At 34.3% G+C, this 21,734-nt stretch overlaps 1 protein-coding gene across 3 annotated transcripts in view; it reads left to right on the top strand.

Moving 5' to 3' along the window:
* Nucleotides 1-21,734, top strand: part of LOC105211383 (hemicentin-1) — a 454,397-nt gene that overhangs the window by 418,004 nt on the left and 14,659 nt on the right. For all 3 annotated transcript variants that reach the window (XM_054226373.1, XM_029039671.2, XM_054226375.1), the window contains 2 exons: nt 1,459-1,738; nt 19,739-19,947. In XM_054226373.1, coding sequence (XP_054082348.1) covers nt 1,459-1,738; nt 19,739-19,947 — 489 coding nt within the window. The remainder of the gene's footprint in view (nt 1-1,458; nt 1,739-19,738; nt 19,948-21,734) is intronic.

Consider the following 21,734-nt stretch of genomic DNA (forward strand, 5'->3'; position numbering starts at 1 on the left):
TGTTCTATAACTCGTTATACGATTTAAGGTTTCTTACTTGACTAAGAGATTTTAGTTTTTATGAAGCAAGTGTCTGGCAATTTATATCAACGATTTCTTATTCTAATATTTCTTATGCTAAAACATCAAGGAAAAGTCCATTTAACATTGAATTGTCTTTTTTCATACAGTACATTTTATTTTTGAAGCTTTAATGAAGACAAAATTCTAATAGCTTTTCGCGCAGAAGTTAATTGATCAATTAACCGTCATTTGTTCGATTAAAGCGCTGATTTAGATCGATTAACCATACAAAAGAAAAGTTTTCATTAAATTTTAATCGAATACAAATCGGTAATGGAACTCTACGGTAGATGTCGCTGGTTGAAATAGCTGATAGTTAATCGAGTAGGCGGCCGTACTGGTTACTCACTTATAATTAAATTAATTTGGCTGTGCGAAAGGACTATTATTGCCTAAATTTGTGATGTAATAAGGGTTATCTTCGCCCGAATTTGATGTCTCTCGAATGATCATTAGCGAATTATACAATTTTTGCTGAATGACTTAGAAGAGTATTTCAATTTATTTTAATAACCGCCTCGGAGTATTCTGCTGTATTCATTAATTAATACTCTGGTGAAATTTTTAAAAGGGAGATTAATAAACAGCATCTATTTACTTCTAATTACAATAAAAGCAATTTTTTTATCTGATTTATTGGATTGCACGATAGCTTGGGTATGACCCATCTAAGATATTAGTTTCGTATACAACAAGCGCCCAATTGTAGGCACTATATACATATTTATGACCGATATATTTTATAATTTTTTATTATTTAGTTTCTTAATATTTTTTTTCGTAATAAAAAGTTTAAAATATATATCCACGAATTAATTACCTCCTACTTTCGAAGTTCATTTTGAGAACCACATGAGTTTGCTAGCAGCTTATCGAAATGAATGTGAAAGGAAGTATGCTTGGAATGAGATTAAAGTAAACTAATTTTAAGCAAATATAGAGCAAATATGCTTTAGTGGCGTATATGAGTGGATGTGAGTCGATGAGTACACACATACATACAGGCAGCAGCTTGTGTGGCAAACACGCTCACGCGTATGACGCTGGAAAAAAGTGAAGTACATGGCAACTACCTTCAACTTTTGCGCAATATTACACATACACACTTGAGCAATATACATATATGATTACATATACTATATATATATATATATGTAAACTATTTAACTGTGAACCAAGTATGCACTAATGTGGCCCTACATTTTTTGCACGCCAACAAACCGGCAAGTGCTCTTTCTACTACATGCAAGCACAGAACTCATTGCCACATTATTGTAACGGTTCTTTTTTGCGCTTGCAAATTATACACTTTCACTTTTTGAGGTTATGTGTGTGCAATTTGTTTTAAAATATTTTTTGCCACTATTAATTTCATTTCATATTATTTCATTGCAGACGAGTCCATACTCTCCGAGGATCCCACACCGGCGGAAACGACACACCATTCAAGTGGCGGCCTCAGTGCCAGCGCCAGCGGCAGCGGCGTGGCAGCGGGTGCGGGCGCCAGCCTCAATGCACACGGACATGAGAAACAACAGTCGACGCTACTCATACTGGCCGCCGTCGTGGCGATAGGTGCCGTCATTGTAACGTCAATTATCGTCGCGGGTATTGTGGTCGTCTGTCGGCATCGACCGCGACCACCTGAACCGCAGGATGTGCGCAAAAGTATGCGGTAAGTGTATTGTGTAGTTTGTAGATAACGGTTTTTTTCTACGTTGAATAGGGGAGATTATAATATGTGGATGTAATATAGTGTTGAAGTAAGCATAATTGAGGGTGACTACTTTTTTGTAAGCCATTAAGCCTTAATTAGATGGTGGATCTATTTGGATAATATATTTGGTGGGATAAGCTATTTTAATATATTTTCTAATAATCAATTTAGAATAAAGTTTAAATGGTTTTGAAGACATTAATGGAAGTGTATAAGGTACCAATTTTATATAAAAGCTCCGCTAGATGGCGCTCGCGTTGAGTTAGGTGTCTCGAGTTCTTAATTGGAACGCTTCATGAGTCCATAGCTTCTAAGCAGACCTTTTTAGCGCAAATTCTATTTATATTTATTTGATTCATAAATCTAAGATGTCCTGTTTGTGACACAAATCCACATAATTAACCAACAAGCAACGCATTCAACATTTCCTTACTTTATTTATTACACCACTGCTTGCAACATTACATAGGACTTTTAAACTCGCACTAATTGCAACAATTTCTGCTAACCGTAGTTTTTCACATAGAAGTTCCGCCAACTTAACTGGCATTTACCGCTCCTTACCTATGGCAAACTGCAACTACTGACGCTTCTTTAGACTTCTTAGCCGCCGCGAAGACAAACACGCACAGACGGCGGGGCCGAGTGTCTGTCTGCGCGCCGCCAGCAAACTTCTCTCAACTATAAGTAATTAGTAGCATTCACTTAAGCGCGAAACTTTACATTAAAAGAAGCCAAGCGCTTCCGCCGCCGCCGCCGCTTATCTGTCCACCGACGCGCGAGCGCTTGAGCTATGAACTCCACGCGAAAATGCGGATTTACGCAAATTCACGCAAAACTCACGAAGAACTCACGCAAACGCTCCAAATGGTGGCTTACAATTGACAACGAGGGTCCTCCTTCACTGCTGAAAATAAATAATGTGGCATGCTTGTTGTCGCCGTTGTTATTGTAGCGGCAGAATCTTTGTTGCAAGTTCTCTTACACACTGTTTGTTTAGGCGCTTTGCTTTCGTCTGCGTGCAAACAGAAAAGCCGCGGAGCTCATGAAAAATGAAATTAAGCACGCCACACCTGCGCACCGTACAAGACGACAAAGAGGTGTAGCGGAGCTCAGTGGTCAAACGAACTAAAAGCTCGCGCTGCAATTGCGGAGTTGCAACGATGTGGCAGCACAGTTATTTGCTTTTGTGTTTGTATTAGCGCTAATTACAAGTTATGCGGCGAGCGAAAGTCTTAAAAGCAGTTGCCATTTGCATAAAAATTATGTGAGAATTATTTAGTGAGAAAATTTATGGTCGGCCAGCGTTGCGCGCCGAGTGCGGGCCAAGGCCAGGCAATTAAGTGGCAATAACTGATTTCTTACTGCTGCTTCTTCTTTATTTATTATTACACGTTTTCTAAGCTCTTGCGGCACGCAGTTGTTGTTATTCTGTGTATTTACATTGAGAGAGTAGTTGTGTAATAAAAAATTTCACACTTCAAGTCACTTATACGCCCTGGAGTACCTGTTTAGCGCGCGTGCTAAGCAAATAATAGTAAATGCTTGCGTATTGTAAGTAATTGAAAGTTTATTTGTTTATGAATGTAGAAGCAAGCAGTTTAAAGTTAGTTTGAATGAGAATTGAGCTAATTAAAAATTGTATTGAAAATATTGTTGTAAAGTTGAAAACGAGAAATTTTTAGATTGTGTTGGAAATATTTAACCGTAATTTTAATTGTATCTTATACAAATATGTATATAATGGTATTTATTTTTAATTTTTATTTAGTACGAAACTTTCGTCTATCGATTTCTCAGAACTTCTATAGCGATTTTTTTTAATTTCTAAATGCTTTCCTCTTAAAAATTTAAGTCAGTAAAACTATCTTAATAGCGAAAATAAACGCAGATCTCCACCAGCGAAGAGCAATAAGGCATTTCTAATCATTTCACTACATAATATAGGCGTAGTACATATTCCATCACTGATTTTGTGGCATACAGTGAAGTAGCATTTAAAGTAGAGTAGTTCTCGTGTCCTTTTTGAATGCGATTTGTGGCTCAGTTTGGACCTAGACAAATAAATATAAGTAGTTGAGGGTAGTTTTGTAATGTTGATCGATTTAAAATACTTTTCTTAATATTCTTATTTTTCTCTTGAAGAAGTTGTACGATTTAATTCTAATTTTACTATAATTTTCTCGTAATACACATATAAGCAGTAAACTAACTGCTTCGTAAAATATCATCAGAATTGGAAAATGAATTAGTCAAAATCCTTTTTTCGAATTTTCATCCACCTCAAATGTACTTAAGTAATTTTTTTGGTTATTAATTCTTGAAAGTAATATAATTTGGAAACAAAATATTAAAAAAGAAGAGCTTAAAATTCTCTGCTAGTAAATTAAGTTTCAATATTTAGTTGTTTTAAATCCTTTCACTGAAATGCATTCCATTTACAAGGTATCCATGTGCTGACCTATAACTGCCACTTCATCGAACTTCAAAGTTCTTTCACCATACATTTTCATAAGATTGAGTATATGAGATAAACTTATTATTTTCTAATTATACATAGAAAGAGCCCTTTTCAAAATTGGATCAGAATTGTGAAATGATATATTCCTGCGCTGTTTTCAATTAGATCATAATCCTTTCGGAACCACAATTTTCTGTTTTAAATTTCCTAGAGGCAACAACTCTGCAGAAAGCTTGGTGGCCTCTAGAAACTCGAAGAAATAATAAACAAATATTTTTCTGTCAAAGCTAATCTTCCATAATAACAAATATTCTGACTAGATAATATGAAAGGGATCATGGTATGCTACATTAATGGGTAAGCTAATATTAGTAAAAAAATGAACACTTGAGGTATAGAATACCAAAGAATGTTGCTAACTGTTTAGTTTACGGACTGGATTCAGTTCACTCTTACCCCTTTTATATCTCTCGGTACAGTTGATAAAATATGAGTCATTAATTTCATTAACCAGTTGCACAAAATATTTGTAAAAACAAAAATATGAACTCTAAAAGTGTGTCGGCAGACTCAGGGTGCCTAACCTTGTATCAAACGGGTTCTTAAAGTTAATAATACCCGAGGCACACATGTGGTAAAAATACCATGATAAACGTATTATGTTAACGTATTAGTCATTTTGACAAAATATTTTAAAAAGCTTTTGTATATAAACTCTCACCTAGGTTTCTAACCTATTTTTGGCTGTGTTCAGTGAAATACCACAAAGAAATGCTGATATGTTACCAGCAAAATATTACATTGCTCACATGGTATTTGGTGACACACCTCTGGTATTCGTACGAACAATAGTATTCTTACTACATGTGAGTCTCGGCTATTAGCATATTAATATCGGGCTTTTGATTCATTCCCCTAATCTTTAACTCCTGATATTCTCAATTCTTGGAGGTAAAGAATAAGAATACTATATTTCTGAAAAAATATTATAATTATCACATTTATGCTGCAAAAATATAAAATCTTCTGAACAAATAATAATATTATTAAATACTTGCAATAAAAATCAAAATCCAATCTTAAATCAATCAAAAACTACAACTATAACCTATAAAACTGCAGCACTCAGCACATTGCCCAGAGCTGTCCATCCAACCATACATCAGTAAAACTAAAATGAAACTCACACGAACTCAAAGCACATAACCTCAACAAAAACTGCGCGCTGAAACTGAGCTGCTTGAGCGTAGTGGCGTGAGCAAGGCATTAAATGGGTAATTACTTTTTGATGCAAACATTCAAGAGTTCTTTCATTTTTTTCCCTGTGCTACTCTCTCTCCCTCTACTTTCTTGCTTTTCGCTTTTTTGCTGCTGCATCAATTAACCAGTTTACCCTAGTATTTCAGCAGCTGAATGGCTTTGTGTGAATTTCAATTAACTTAATCAATCTACATCAATACAAAATTGCTTATCGTTGTTGCGGCGCAACTTTGTTACACGAACGCACAAACACACCGAGAGCAGCGCTCCATACAGAAGCAAGCATACTTCTAGGCGCACAAGCACATGGTAGCCACTGTAGGCGTATCTGTGCTGTTTGTATGTGTTTGTATGACGGCAAAGTGAGAAAAAAATTTCTGTCAATTCTACTATTTATGGGCTCACACCCCTTTCCGCCTCACGCACAGCACGCAAATGCAGCGAAAGAAAAACAAAAAAAAAAAAAAATGTGTGTGGCAACAAACCAGCAGCAGAGGGGCAACTTTGTAATGCGAGACGTCTGAGCTACCTTTTGATTAGAACTAACACATAGCTACGCTTATATATGGTATACATATACAAGAGCTGTGCTGTGCTGTGTCTAGCACTCCGCACGACTCATATCCACTGGATTATCTAATGCCCGGTAATTAATTTAATTGGACTCATCAAAAGCATGGAAAAACGCATCAATTTAGATAGAAATCTCACTTGGGCGGTCGGTCAGCAGTCCGGGTACACAGGGAGGGAGTCACAGCATCGTCTGTGTGTTGCAGGCACTTCAGGTGTGTTGGTGCTTTGCGTCAGTGACGCAGCACAAGCGTTCGCTACAAGCTGTGAGCACAGTTGCAGGGACTTCGCTCTTGTCTATATACATTTAGTACTCTTTGTCCACTGTTTGCCGTCTACTGTGTCTACAATAACAACACCTTGTTTTAGCTAAAATTAACTTTAAATTAAGCTAATCACAGCACATACAGGCACAACGCAGCAGTAGCATACCGAAGAAAGCCAGCCAGCTGATGCTGATGATGCTGTTGATGCTGTTGATGAAGGGTGAATGTATGAAAGAAAGATAACATGGACAATGGCAGCGGCTGGCACACGAGTGGAGCGAAATAATTTGAAAGCAAAGTGAGCGCACAATACAGCTCTCTAATGAGGCAGAGACAAAGGCGCGGCTTAACAAATTGTAAAGAAAGGCAGTTGATTTGTCTGCGTTGTGTTGTGGAGAGTAGGTCAACAGGCAGTGGTAGGTACTCTGCAGTTGACAGTTTTATAAATGAAATAGCTTTTTATTATTTGGTTAAAGTAAATTTCTACTCATTATGAATATATTTAGTATTAGCTGCAGGGTTATTTAGTCAGTTTTTTTTGTAAAGAGAAATTGATAATTTGAGAATATATGCAAATTAATATAGAAAATTCTGTTAGCTAAAAGTCGAACCAGATTTAAAAAAAGGTTTTGAATAATTTTTTGTTATTTATACTACTATTATAAAGAGGAAAGATTTGTATGTATGTTTGTATTGAATAAACTCGAAAACTACTGTGCCGATTTTTAAATTTCTTTCACCATTCGAAAGCTACCTTCACACCGAGTGACATAGGATATATTTATTGCTAGAATCTCAACTTTCTGGAAATAGTTCCCCGGTGAGGGTATCAAAAAGACTCCGTGATGGCGAATCTTAATCTGAAACTGAAAATCGTCTTGCAAGTGATTCTCTTCGCATCGCAATCGCGTACCAGAGAGTCGAGTAAGGAGCTTGCTGAACTAAATTTAAAAAACTTATAACTTAAATAATGGCCCGTGCGAAGTCGGGGCGGTCTGCTAGTATTTTGTATTATGATATGGCTTGACATTCCAAAATAATCACAATCGAACTCTTTGTTTTTAAAATTATATTAAGGGCTTAGGTGGGTTTCAGATGCTAAAAAACAAGGGTATTTTTACATTTTTTTTTTTTTTTTGAAATATACACAATCATATATTTCATTTACACAATTCAGCGTATCAAAGATACATATTTAAAGAGGATTTTGTGAAATTTTGATTTAAAAATTCCGCAAACTCAGCCGTTGGCACCTCTTCTCCAATGACGCGTAAAAAGGTATTGCGGTGGACATCATACTTCATGACTGGTTCATCTGAAATCAATAAGCCAAAAATATTTCGATGGTATATGGATAAATCTAGTTAATGAACAAAGGAAAAAAGAGAGAAAAGAAAATATAATAGGAGAAAATATATAAGAAGAAAAAGAAACATTGAAATTTGAATTTTTTTTACAGAATTTTAAACAAAAACTCATTTTTTGGTAAAATTTTCCCCATATACTGCCTCGAAAAAAATTTTGGTAATAATGATAAAAAATCTTGGTTCCTTAACTAGGTAACGTTATTCCAAAGATTTTTGCACAATTTCAACAAAATCGATTCATATTTTTTCTAGAAATCGTGTCCAAAATTGAGTATTGAGATAAACCTGTTTAAAGTTCTACATTCGTACTGACGTGGAGGAACTTCGAAAGTTCTCTCTTAAAATATTAATCGGATCGATTTGATATTTTTTTATAATATTTTAACATATTTCACTATTTAATAAGATAATTTTTGAAATTTTCAAATTTTGAAACCCACCTAACCCCTTAATGCTTTCTTTGTTAAATATTGTTTATGTATATAAGTTTGTTTTAAATTATTTTCTGAGTTCTACCACCAGATCTATTAACAATAATTTTCCTATATCAAAGCTGGTATATGTCTTTAATAAATTTACTAAACATTTTGCTCCTAAATATAGGCCTAGCTTTTTTCAACTCAGTGTATTTCAAACTGACTACGATTTACTAATGATTATCTTGGTACTTGTTCATATTTAGAGTTTTATTAATTTAATGAAAAATCACTGTCAAATATATATGAGTGAAAATTAAATTCATGAATATGGCTATCAGGCCTAATCCAGCAAAATCTTTACAAAAAAAAATCAAAATTGTTTACTCACTTTATAGCTAAGATGTTCGAAAGCGGAAGCAAGTCTCCAATTTTAACTTACTCTTGCAAATACACACACACACAACTACAACTGAGAAGACAAAATAAATCGAACATTTGAGCACATCCCGCCAACAAATCATCCAAGCAAAGTGCTGTTTCCGCCAAAAACAGCAGCGCCAAATTTGCCTCGAACTAAATGCATATTAAGTAGTTAGCGCGGTTCTAAGCGCAAGCACGTGCGCTGAATTGGCCCCATTCCATGCGACGCGCGCGGCTTTCCGGCCTCAATACATGTGGCAACTTTTTAATTGGCGCTGATTATCTCCAACCACAAAGGTGCCTACCAAACACAAGCACACACACAAGCGGGTAACCGCAACTGTAGTCTCATCTAACACTCTAAACGAGCGCCCTTCTTCGCCAGCGCCTCAACTCGGAACGTTATCAATTCTGTTTAATGATGAAAGTTTTCTCATTGTATGCCGTGGCAACCTTTTTCTTTGACGTAATTTCTAAAACGAGTTGGCTCAAAACAATTGGCTGCTCGAGCTCGTAGGCTGAAAAGCGTCAATAAATGGCATATGAAGTTTTTGTGGCAACAAGAAAAAACATTTGTTTTTGTTAATGTTTTTGTTGTAACTGAAATCTGCGAGATTTTCAACGTTCAATGCGCGCTGAATGAAAGGTAATGATTTTCTATATATTTTGGATTATTTATTGCCATACACCTACACATACACTAACAATTTTTTTTTTTTTTTAGTTTTTTGTTTTTGTTTTTGTTAAAGGTCCGTTTTTCTTTTTTCGGCCAAATCCTGCGGCTTAACCGAAGCATAAATATTTCGTCCCTCGTTTAAGCATTCAATCGACAAAAGCAATGACTCGTAATTTCGGCATTGTGCCATTTGGGACCCTAACTACACGCTTGCCATACGTAATTTTGTTGTTGTTGTTGTTATTTAGTGGCTGCCGCTTGGAAAACTTTCAATCTGGAAAATCCGTAAATCATTTCTATTTTGATTGCTGGTTGCTTTTTTGTTGTAAATTTGTTGTTGTTTTATTTTTGGTTGCGCATTTTCATTGTTGTTGTTGTTATTTGTTGCGCAATTTTTTGTTGTTTTTGCTCCATGCTTTGTTTTTTTTTTTTGTGACTTAGTTTCTCGTTGCTTGTCTAAATGTACCGTAACTTATCACACCGCACTTGCTTAACGGTATGTGCTGGAGTGTGGACCGTTTCTCCTAATTGGATACACTTATCGTTGATGCTCAATCTCAATTTCGAATTAATTGAGCTGAACAGATGAAATTTGTTGGCGTTTTCTTTTCGACACACCGTCGTCGTCGTCGTCGTTGTTGAGAAGTCAAACACGCACTCACTACAATGGACAGACAGAAATAAGACAAATCAATGCGCTCACACTATCGCATTTATCTTGCAATGTGGCGGAAAGACACATACATAGAATACATAGGAGCCACACATGCACAATCTCACAGATTGCATACTCACACTGGCTCATTCCTAGATTCCACACACACTCTCAGCGATTGTACTATAAACCCACCGCTTATCTTAAACTGCTCAGCCCGTACACACACACATTTCTCTCTATCACACACACTCTCTCTTCCTCGCTCGGCGTACCTTAAATGTCGGCCATTACACACACCAACACTCGTGCGACCGTCGTCATTCCCACACCTTCTCGAAAATAAAGCGCTGATTAAAGCAGAAATCACTTCACCTTGCCACGGTGCACGTACGCAGTTAAAACGGCTGTATGTATCTGTGTGTATGTGTACCGGGCCGCCGCCAAAATCCGTTGCGAACAACCGAAAACCAAATCCAAATCAAAGACCGAAATCAGTGGTAAGGTCACATCGATAGAAAATTTATTGCCGACGATTGATATGCCAATGAAAATGTTCAGGTTGAAGTTGTGGCCATTAGAGTCCATACATTCGCACGAGCCGGGAATGTCTGCATGTGGCTGACTATGACGCACACACACATACACAGAGCCGCAGAGCCTTTGCTGACCAAGCTAATTCGGACAGTGAAAGTCTTTACAGACACACTCATACATATGCATATATATGTATATAAATTCAATACGAAGAGGCTGCAGCGACGCTCAGTGCCAGGCAAAAGGCAATTGGCTACTGGAATTTTGCTGGCAAACCTAATGAACTTCAATGAACTTTAATTTCTACGACCTAAATGAATACTGAATGCTGAGTGTGTGTGTGTGTGTGTTTGTGTGCGGCACAAAAGCAACGCAATGAAATTAAACGAGAAATTATAACGCAATAATTTCATTTCGATGGCAATTTTTATTGCCCCTGCAGTATTGAGTCCACGGCAGCACGGTATGCTGTGAATGTATTGGCATTTGCTCGTTTGTGTGGGCGAAAGGCGCATATTGAGTGCACAATAATAATGTTAAAATGCGTTAGTAAAGGCCTTAGCGGGCACACACACGCACTCAAGCATATATACAGATACACAGGCATATATATGTATATTCACACATTTATATATACTATGTATATATATGAAAGCAAGCACTTTGCACCGTTATGTATTTATATAAGGGCATGCTTTCACAGGCATAAAATTGGTAGCAATTTGCCGACTGAATTTCATATTAATTACAGCAATGAGCTGCACTGACACACACCCATTTCACTTAAACAAATACAAATGCAATTATACACACACACACCCACACACAGAGAGACAGAGAAACATGCTTATTTATGCCTTTTTATAAGCCAAAGCAGTGCGCTTATTATATAATATTTGTATCTGTATCTGTGCAACGGTACACTCTATCTCTCTCTCACACACACACATGTTTACCGTAAATTTCCATATTTCAGTTTATTGATACAAACGAAATTTTAATCGGTTTTGCTTGTACGAGTATGCAAATATCATTGGAGTGTATGCAACTGATTCGCTGCTTGCTTGCGAAATTTAATATCGTTGTGCACAAATATTAATAATAATACGCATGCAAATAGCGCACAAGTGCATATGTTGCATGTTGCAATTGCATTGCATTTGCCATCCGCTCGGAACAACTACTGAAACTGCTGAAACTAAACTCGAGTGCGGGTTAATGAGTGTGTGCCTTTTTGTTGTTCGTTTGGCAAACGAATTTGTTATTTAGTTAGTTTGCTGCAATTTCGCATTAATAATAATTTTAACCTTGTGCAAATGAAAAATAAATGCAAATAAAGTGCACGAAATTACATATTTCATGCGAAAGCTTTTAGGCAAGAAATTCATGTGTAATGTAATGGCAACCCTATTATGTTTATTTAAGAGTATTAAGTGCATCAAGATTAGTTAGCCATCGCAGTCAAACTGATTTATATTCAGATTAATTTATCAAAGCTCAAATATGCTGCTGTGCAAACAGTTGAAATGGTTTAATTTTATACTTTGATAGTTTATAAAAATGTCACTAAAGCCAATACCGAGTAAATGGTAACCCTTTATCATCAAAGACGAGTAAATTTGCCACAGGTGTTAATTGATTAATTAACTGGCCTTTGCTGGATTAAAGCGATGATTTAGCTCGATTTGCCATACAAGAGAAAAATCTTATTTTACCACATTAATTTTTAATTGAAAACTAATCCAGTTTAAACTGGAATGCAACTCTACGGGTTGGCTGATGAAATCCACCAACTTCTTATGAATAGCAAAACATAACTTACAGCAAAACAAAAAATGTATAACAACTCGATCGTTAATCGACCAGCCGGCAGTGAGAAGCGCAAAAACTTATATCTTAATTATAATCTTAATGTATGCAACAAATTATGGTGTGCGAAAAGGCTGCTAGAGGATACTACGGAGTTGATAACTTATAGTTCTTAGAATTTCAATCAGTCCTGCTTTTTGGAAAGAGAGTGATGCATTTTATATAAACAATTGCAAATATAAGTATATTTAGTCGTCATGGAATGCTTAAACTATTACAAAATCCCTACTCATGACATAGGTAGGAGTATTCTAAAAATAACGAAATATCTTATAGAGTAAGGCTCTTAAAATTATTCGATGAACCTGAAAACCGATTATTCGAATATCCAGTTTGTAACCGTTCATACGAATATTAACCGGTTAGTACTATTCGATTAGACGCAATGTTACGACTATTCGAATAGTCATTCTACTGCGGTTATTCGAATAGTTATACTGTCACTATTCGAATAAATGATAATTGTTTGAAATCCAATCAGCCTTTGATTTTTGTTTGTTTTTACTTGTGAAAATGTCAATTGTGCGCATTTTTCCTGTGTTTCACTTTTTTCAATAAAAAGAGAAATTTAATGAACTTACACTATTCGAATAGTCGACAACGAACGGTTAACCGGATAGTCGGAAATGAGCGGTTAATCGAATAGTCGATGACTGACGACTATCCGAATAGTGCAAACCGAATATCGGTTAGTCGAATACCAAGAGCTCTAGTATAAAGTTTCCATGTTAATGTTTAAGTTTTATTTTAAACTTACAAAAAATCAAATTCTAAAATGAAAAATCTACTTTATTTGGCTCTCAAGTGAGACGCAAAATATAAATTATAAATTTAGTTATATATATGTATATGTAAATATTTTCTTATAGATGACAAGGCTACTTCAGATATTACAAATATTTAAATATTTTTTATCTTTTTAAATAATTTATTTCACAATTTTAATTAGTAAACATGGGTTTTGTAAGAAGCTGGAAATGTTACTAAAAATGTTATGCAACATAAAAAAGTTTAAACCCTATTGCCTTGAATACTTTTCGCTCAAGGATTCAACTTTGGAATTCTAAGATTGTTTTTAGTTAAGAGAGATATTTTAGAGCAGTATTGGAAGCTTTTCTACCTTTCTAAAACTTACGGAGAGTAAATAGTACTTTATGGAAGTATTCTATCCTTAGAAAATATTTTCTTTCTCTACTTTTATTCGTATTAACATTTTATCGTCTTTTTTAAATATTTAAATAACCATTCAAATATTTAATATCCAACAATTTTCCTTGGTTTTTGTTTTTGTAAATAAATTAGTTATGAGGCATATTTTATTACATAGAGAAGACTAATATCGTGTATAAGTGAATATGGATATAAGCAATTCCTAACTGCAGATAAATTTTTGAGCTTTGAAGTCGGGGTGAGCTTTATATTACTGAAGGTATGACGGTTTCATATGATCCAAGTGCATGGAGTCAAAAAAAAAATAGAAGAAGTAGGATGAAATCCATGAAATAATATTTTATATAATAATCCACAATATAAGCTTGCACGGATTAAAGTTACTGCCCTTTTGTCCCTTTTTGTCTAAAGATTTGGAGAACGTAAATCTGCAATTAATCCAGACTAGCATTATTGCCATGCCAATGAGGGTTAATCGAAAATTAAATATCGAAATAATTTCAAATTAAACTAAGTTATAATGCTACATACACTCACAAACCTCAAAATTTATATAACTATAAACGTTTAATCCAAAAAGCCATTTTTAGCAAAAAAAAAAAACTTTCAAAACAACCACAAAATCGCTTAACCCCGCTCAACGGTGATCACAAGTTATGCCAAAAAGGTTGCACTAATGGCAAAAATATATAATACTTTATAGCAAAAGAAAAATAATAATAAAACGGCACATTCAATTCAATAATCCATTGAACTGCAAGACTTCGGCTGCCCGTTTTAAGGAAATAGAAAACTGCTATAAAACTAATGGCCACAAAAAAATAACAAAAATAATAACAAAAACAAGCAATCTTTTTACAGTTACCAGCGTGTATTTGTGTTTTTATATACAATATCTGACTCACCTGTTCAACTTTGACTCGCTTCCTTACTACCGTTTATACTGGTATAACTGTTCAATAGCATATCTTTGTTGTTGTTTGAGTTTAGAACTGCCGGTCGTGTCCTAAAATGGCTCTAAACTGCCATCAACAACAATGGGCACTTAAAGTTGTCGCAGCCCACATAGTGGAGGGCAAGTGGACACACCACACACAGGAACAACAACAATTGCTATATCGCATTGACTTTTATTGTCGCAGTACCGTTAGCGTGACTTGTATTCATGTATATGTGTATATGTGTAGGTGTGTGTGTGTCTGTGCGTTTCTGTTGCACTACAAACTACACTCGAATTATGACTGTTGATAAACAAATAAAAAGTTTCTAATAGCATAATTTCATTCAACAACTTTTACCCTTAACTTGGTGGGCGCGCAGGCCAACGTACACACACACACACACACACACACACATATACAGTTACTTTACAATAATAGTGCGGTTATGCATGTGCGCACTCTACCGCCGCTCTTCTATAAGCTTCGATCCATGTGTGTGTTTCAAGAAGGCCACCAAATTCGAATACAAATAAGCTCGCGCACTTAGAAGAGTCCTTTCAAATGGAGTCAAACAAATGTGTATGATATTTGCACTTTATATTAGCAGCAACTTGAAATGTGTGACCCGCTTAGGTTCCACAGAAAATATACTCTTACATGCAGACATAAATTTCTGCTGTAAGCTACTTATGTGCATATATTAACAGTTAGTCTATGCAATTTTACCACATTGGCGCTTATTTAGTAGCCTGGCTGCTGCTGCTGTCGAAACTTAATCGTCGAAATATGATTTTATGCAAATTGCTGCAAAATTTTCGATTTGTTGTTGTTGCTACAATTGAATTTGTCTAAAATTTTACACTTCAACTTTGCACAGAGGCCAACACACACACACGTAGACACATATAAATTTCGCCTGCCAAATACGCCGTTAGCGCCAACAATTCGCCTGCCATCAAGCTCGCCACTCTCCGCTCATTTGCCGGCGTCTGCTTACTCAGCCCGTTACGGTCCATCGCCACAGTCGACGTTCTGCGTTCAATTACATTAATTGAGTCAATTTCTTGATTAAATTGATGTTCACTTCCATTTTTATTGGACGGCATGCATGGTGTTGTGCGCACAAGCTCCACTCTCTCTACTGTTGATTGTGTGTGACAGCATTGATAACACAGTTGTATGTTTCACGTGTATTTATATGTTAGGCATTGTGTGTTTTGTGTATTGTATTATGTTGTTTGTAGATACTAAGCACTGAGCACTCGAGCGAGATGTACAAATCATGTGTGCGGACAACGGTGCGAACCCAAACCGAGTAAACAGTATTTCAGATTTATGTGGAAATCACACGAAATTTAAAGGGCGCTGTTGGCAATTGATTTGAGTGAAAGATCACTAATTGATGGGTCGAAGTTTTAGAACAAAATCTGAAATTATGAATAAAAATTATTTTCCATTTGAGTGTCACCTCAGCGGATCCAGTCTCATCTCCTGAATCATTTGAGTCTTTGTGAATTACTTATAAAATTCATCAGACTTTCTGAGATGTCTTTAGCGATGTAGTATCTTTAAGTTTTTCGGATGTTGCATGGAAGATGAACATGGTCTTCAAACATTATTTTTGAAAAAATTATAATAGTCATGAATACTATGAAAAGTTCAAGGTTCAAGACATTAAAATCAAACCTCCTTATTATCAGACCTTGTAACCTTTGATTGTTCTAAATTCCAAAAATTCGTCAGTATCGAGAAACTTATTAACTTCAACTAGTCGCGAGGACGTTTAGTCAGGGAAAATCTTGTGATCGTTGAGGATAAAAGCATTTAAATAGAGTGGATGGCATAGAATAGAATAATTTGTGAGGTATCCACTGCGACCTAACGGCTATTGTGCCGCAGTAGAGTGGATTCATCACTTTTTGTAATGAGATTGTTTCAGTTACTATGGGATCTATATACTAATTGGAAATGTATCGTTTCCAAAACTACCACTATAAAACAACAACAGCAACATTAACGGCATCACATTTTGTAAAAACAGTATGTACAGATCAAAAGACTAATACTCAGTGGAGGGTTTGGCGGGGTCAATGGAACATAACCATGGCAATACGACACAATTGAGAGAATTATTGAAAAAGGAATTGATTTCCTTTGCTTTATAATGAGTGATCAGATTGTCCTATCCATTGACGAGTTCAAAGAAACTTCCAAGGATATTAAATGAAAATTGAAAAAATGAAGTATACATTTAGGTGTAAATATTAATACGACAATTTCGAATGATCGACATCAATAGATTCATACAACATATTCTTTAAAGACTCTCGAAAAGTTGAATAGTTGAAATCCAATAATAATCATATTCTACAAAAAGTTATATACCAAACCACAGAAATTAACTATCAAAAAAATAATTTATCAAATTTATTGCATCTTTAAGCTTCACTGCTACTATAGACCACCACAAACTCACTCACACACATAAATTGGTTTTGTCTATTTGTTCAATTGTTTGTGTGGTTTCATAATTTTTCCAACTCAAATAACTGTCGGAAGTGAGTATTGTTTCGCTGTTTGCATTGTGTTTGTGTGCGTACCTATGTACACAGAACAGTGTTGCCAGTGTTTTAGCGCCACTATTGTTGCTGTTGTTATTGTTATAAAACAACGCGCATGTGTACGCAGTCGCGGCACACCGAAATAGTAGTCGAAATGTAAACAGGACACGCCGTGGTTCCCGTTACGCTATTGATGATTGCTACCGCCGCACAATAACGGAAGTCGTCAGCTTGATTTTTTCTGCTTTTGTGGTTGTGTGTTATTGTTGTTATTGTCTTTTCATTCATTCTATTGTTTATAGCATGCAGCAAAGTTTTTATTGCATTAACCGGCCACCGCAGATATTTGCAGCGCAGTTTTTGCCTCGATTTCCGCAACGAATTTCAATGATCGTAATAAAGAAGAGCGCGGTTTTCGAAAATGAGCAAATTCTAGTTAGGAAAATTTTGGAGTGGGTCAACAAAGAGATTTTTTATTTTTAATTTTTGAGTGATTTTTAAGTGACTAATAGTACTTAAACTTAATGATTTGGGGAAGGTTTGAAAGTAATTTGAAGTCAGTGTAAATTTCACTATGAAAAGCTTCTTTGAAGCCTACTTTTGGGATATGAAAATCTATAACTAGATTATAAGTCAAGATTATGGGCTGCCGAAAGTTTGGAGGCCGAAAGCTTGATAGAAATCCAGTATTAAAATTGTTTATATTTTTACTTCTATCTTCTCGATACAGGCATATTAAAAACTTCGAATACACACATTGCCAAAATGTATACCTTGTTTCACTGAACTATTTTTCACGGTTTATTTTATATTTCCAATACCGATAATTCATTTTTAATAATATTAATTTATATTTTCGAAATTTTTTATCGACTCGAAAACCATTTTTCAATAATACATATATCAAAAAATTTCCGCAGCTACTTTTCCAGCAGGGACACCGTGCGCCCACAAAAGTATGCAATATATTTTTCAAGTGGCTGCGCCTTCACCAATAATAACAAAGAATTTAAATAATAACGAAAAAGGAAATAAATAAAACTTAACGCGTAAAAAAATAAAAAACAGCCACCAACGCAATTGCTATTGGAACAATCAATGAATTTAAATCACAATGCGCCGCGCTAGCAATGAACAGGCAATCGCACATACACGCGCTTTTTTCCGGTGTGACTGCATGCGTGTCTAAAAATATGCATATTTCGTTGTTTTCCGTACCACTTTGTTGTTGTTATTGTTTTTGTTTATTTTAATAAATTTTTATTTCGTTTTAACGATGCGGTCATAAATGCGCAAGTAATTTATACAAATATTTCTGCTTTATTTAAGATATTACAGCGCATTGTTTTCGATTACATAATACAAAGGTAATCAAAATAAAATGGAAAATAATACTGGTTAAAAAAATCACACGCAAAAGTCGGCTAAATATATTTATTGTTTATCGGTGAAGTGGAAAAAGTTTCACAGTTGCATTCATTGTTTTAAAGTGTGGACAAAGATAGTGTGAAATTTTATTTTTTTTAGATTATTGCTGTAAATTTAAATGACAGCCCTTTGTCTGAGTTTTTAAGAACGGTTTTATTCTACTTACAAAAGTCACATTTTACTTGAAAGCAGTTTATGGAAACAGAGAATCTGTTCTCTATAGAAATCCATAAAATTTATTGTTGCATCAGATAAATATTTGCTCATTTAATTTATTATTCATACCCAATATACACAAAAGAATAGTATATAATATATGATCAATAATATAAAGATATTTTGCTCTAAGAAAACACTGGCTCTATTTTTATTTAGACAACAACATTTTCAATCCATATGTTTCTAGCTTTTCGTTCAATATAAATTAAATAACTTCCTAAATGTAGGCAACATCCTATTATCTTATCGAAAAGATATATGAGATACTGTCGCCTAGAACTATACTAAACACGATGCCACCGAAGTCACACACTACTATTCTACGAATACGAATTGCGAATCAGTACCATTTACGGCAAATCCTGGGGGTTTTCGTTCAATGTAAATTGACTAACTTCCTGAATGTGGCAACATCTTTCTTTCTTATCGAAAAGTTATATGAAATAATATCGCCTAAACTTTACTAAATAGAACACTATCGAAGTCACACACCACTATTCTACGAATATTAATTTCGAATGAGTACCATATACGGTAAATCCTGAAGGTTTCTTTAATGCATAAGGTCTCATTTGGCTCTCCATATCCTCGGTATGCGCAGAGATCTGTCTCTAAAACTAACCGAACCTTATATAGTGCGTTGAAATCCTAAATTTAATTAATTCTCCAACAATTCTTACTACCTAAAAGTTACTATTCTCATCTAAAATATTAGTTTTGAGTGGTTTAGTGAAGAAAAATAGGGTTTCAAAGCAGATAGTATTCAATTGTAGCTTATATGAAGATAATTTGATGATGATGAGTAGCGTGTGACAAAGAAAGGTGTGGAGGCCAATTAAAGATGGCTACTTCAGATGTATAAATAATATTCTTTATTGTAATGCAGTAAAAGAAAGCTACTTTGTCCAAAAAATATGACTTCGAATTGCGCTGAAATTTCATCTAAAAAGCTTTCAAGCTTTCAAACATTATTGACCCTGCATTTAAAATATGCAATTTATTCCCCCACAAAATTTACTTTCCCTGCTACATAAAGCACGCTCTTATCACATCAAATCACAAAAAAATCTTACTCAATCTAATCTATACTATATATATATATATATATATATTTTTTTTTTGCTTTCATTTCTTTTCAGACCCGCCCGCAGTGATGTGCCGTCCATGTACATCGAGGAGGACGCGCTGAACGACGAAGAGGCGCTGGCCGGTACACGTTCCGCTGACATACGTGCCGCACGTGTGCTGCCCTCAACGTTGGGGCCGCGCTGCAGCGCCAGCACCACCAGTAGTCAACATCACTACATCTCCGAGGGTTTCATACAGTACGCACAGCCCAGCCTCAATGGTACGAGCAAAATACCTAAATCTATACTTAATAAACTATAGTTGGCTGCAAAATTTTGTTTTATACTCTAATCTACTCTCTCGTTCTCTTGCAATTTTGTATAACTATGTATTTGTATTTGTATATGTATATGTATATGTGTGTGTTTGTTGTATTTACTACGATTATATTTAGTTTGCAAATCTTTATTTTAGTTGTAGTTGTAGTAGATTTAGTTGAAACTTTTCTAGTGCTTTACACATTTTCATTCCTTCCTCTGCATTTTATGTATTTGCTTTGAGTGCTTCTACAACTTTTCTCTTACCACTCGCAATCTGTCTTCTTTCGCGTCTTCTATATGTATGTTTTGCAAAAATAAAATAAAATTCAATAAAATTGCTTTTAGTATTTTATATGTATTTGTTTATTGTATATGTGTGTGTGTGTGTCTCTTTGTAAAAAACTTGTTCAATTCGTTATTTTGCGCTAACTTCCTTCCGCTTTCTCTTTGCTCTACTTATTTGTATGTGTTTGTATTTGTACTAGTATTTGCAATTCAATGTTCGAAAGCGGTTGCATTAGAATTTTATTACGAATAAGTAGTTGTAGAGTGACATGTAAAGACACTGATTTGCTCGATTCGAAATCATTCAATTATTGTATAACTTTATTTGCAACAACAAATTTGAAGCGGACACTTTATGCATTTATTTATGCGAAAGAACGTAATGGAATAAAATAGAAAATATGAAAATTTAATTGGAACTGAAATTTTATAAATTCTCAACGAAATTTGACTGAACAAATATTAACTATTTTTTAATATTTTCTAAACTAAATTTGAGACTATTTAAAATAGTACTTTTTGTAACTGTAATTTTTTCAAAACTTTCGAAAATAAATTATAAAACAATTATACAAACGCAAAACTAATTTAAATTTTAGAATTAGTTTTTACACAACGTCTAAATTAAATATTTAATTTCGAAAAATTTCGAACTTCATTTTTGTATTTCGATTTTTTTTTTTCAAACTTAAAATTTTTTAATCTCCCTCTTTTTCTAAAAAATACGAAAAATCTTTTATATCGAATAATTTCGAACTTAATTTTTAATTTCGAAAAATTTCGAACTTAATTTTTTTTCAATTCTACATTCTAAATGAATTTCTCTAAAAAATACTGAGCTATTTTGAATATCTTATTACCGCTTTAAGTTATGACACCGAAATAATGAACTATTAATTCAAACTTCGACTGAAACAAATAAATTATACCAAAATTGTAAAAAATATATTTACTAAAAAAACAATGAAATATTGTAAAATTTTAAAAGAAACACCATGCATTTCAGCTATTATTGTAGTTACGTAATTATAATTTCGAAAATATTTGTGATGCATTTGTTGTAATTATTTCTTACTTTGCTGGCATGTTAAGATTGTTATGATTTAAGCATTTGTTTGTATTTCTCTATATTAAGCTTTTATTTTATTTTATTCAAATAATTTGTAATATCTTAATTGCTTGTATAAATATTAAAAAAAAAAAAAATAACTGTAAATGTATGAAATTTGAATTGTATAAATATTTCTATCAAATTGGTAAAATTCTGTGTAATAAAGTGTTTAGTTGACTTGCCTAGTCATAGTAAGAATTTAATATTTATGATATGTAGCTTAATAAATATATATGTGCATATATGGACAATTCTCTCCCTTCGAATATAAACGTATTTGAATTTTTTATTTATAGCATTTATTTTTATTTACAATATTATTTTTTCTTAGCAGTAATAGTCTATTAATTT

The sequence above is a fragment of the Zeugodacus cucurbitae genome, chromosome 2 (assembly GCF_028554725.1).
Source record: "Zeugodacus cucurbitae isolate PBARC_wt_2022May chromosome 2, idZeuCucr1.2, whole genome shotgun sequence".
NCBI classification, from domain to species: Eukaryota; Metazoa; Arthropoda; class Insecta; order Diptera; family Tephritidae; genus Zeugodacus; species Zeugodacus cucurbitae.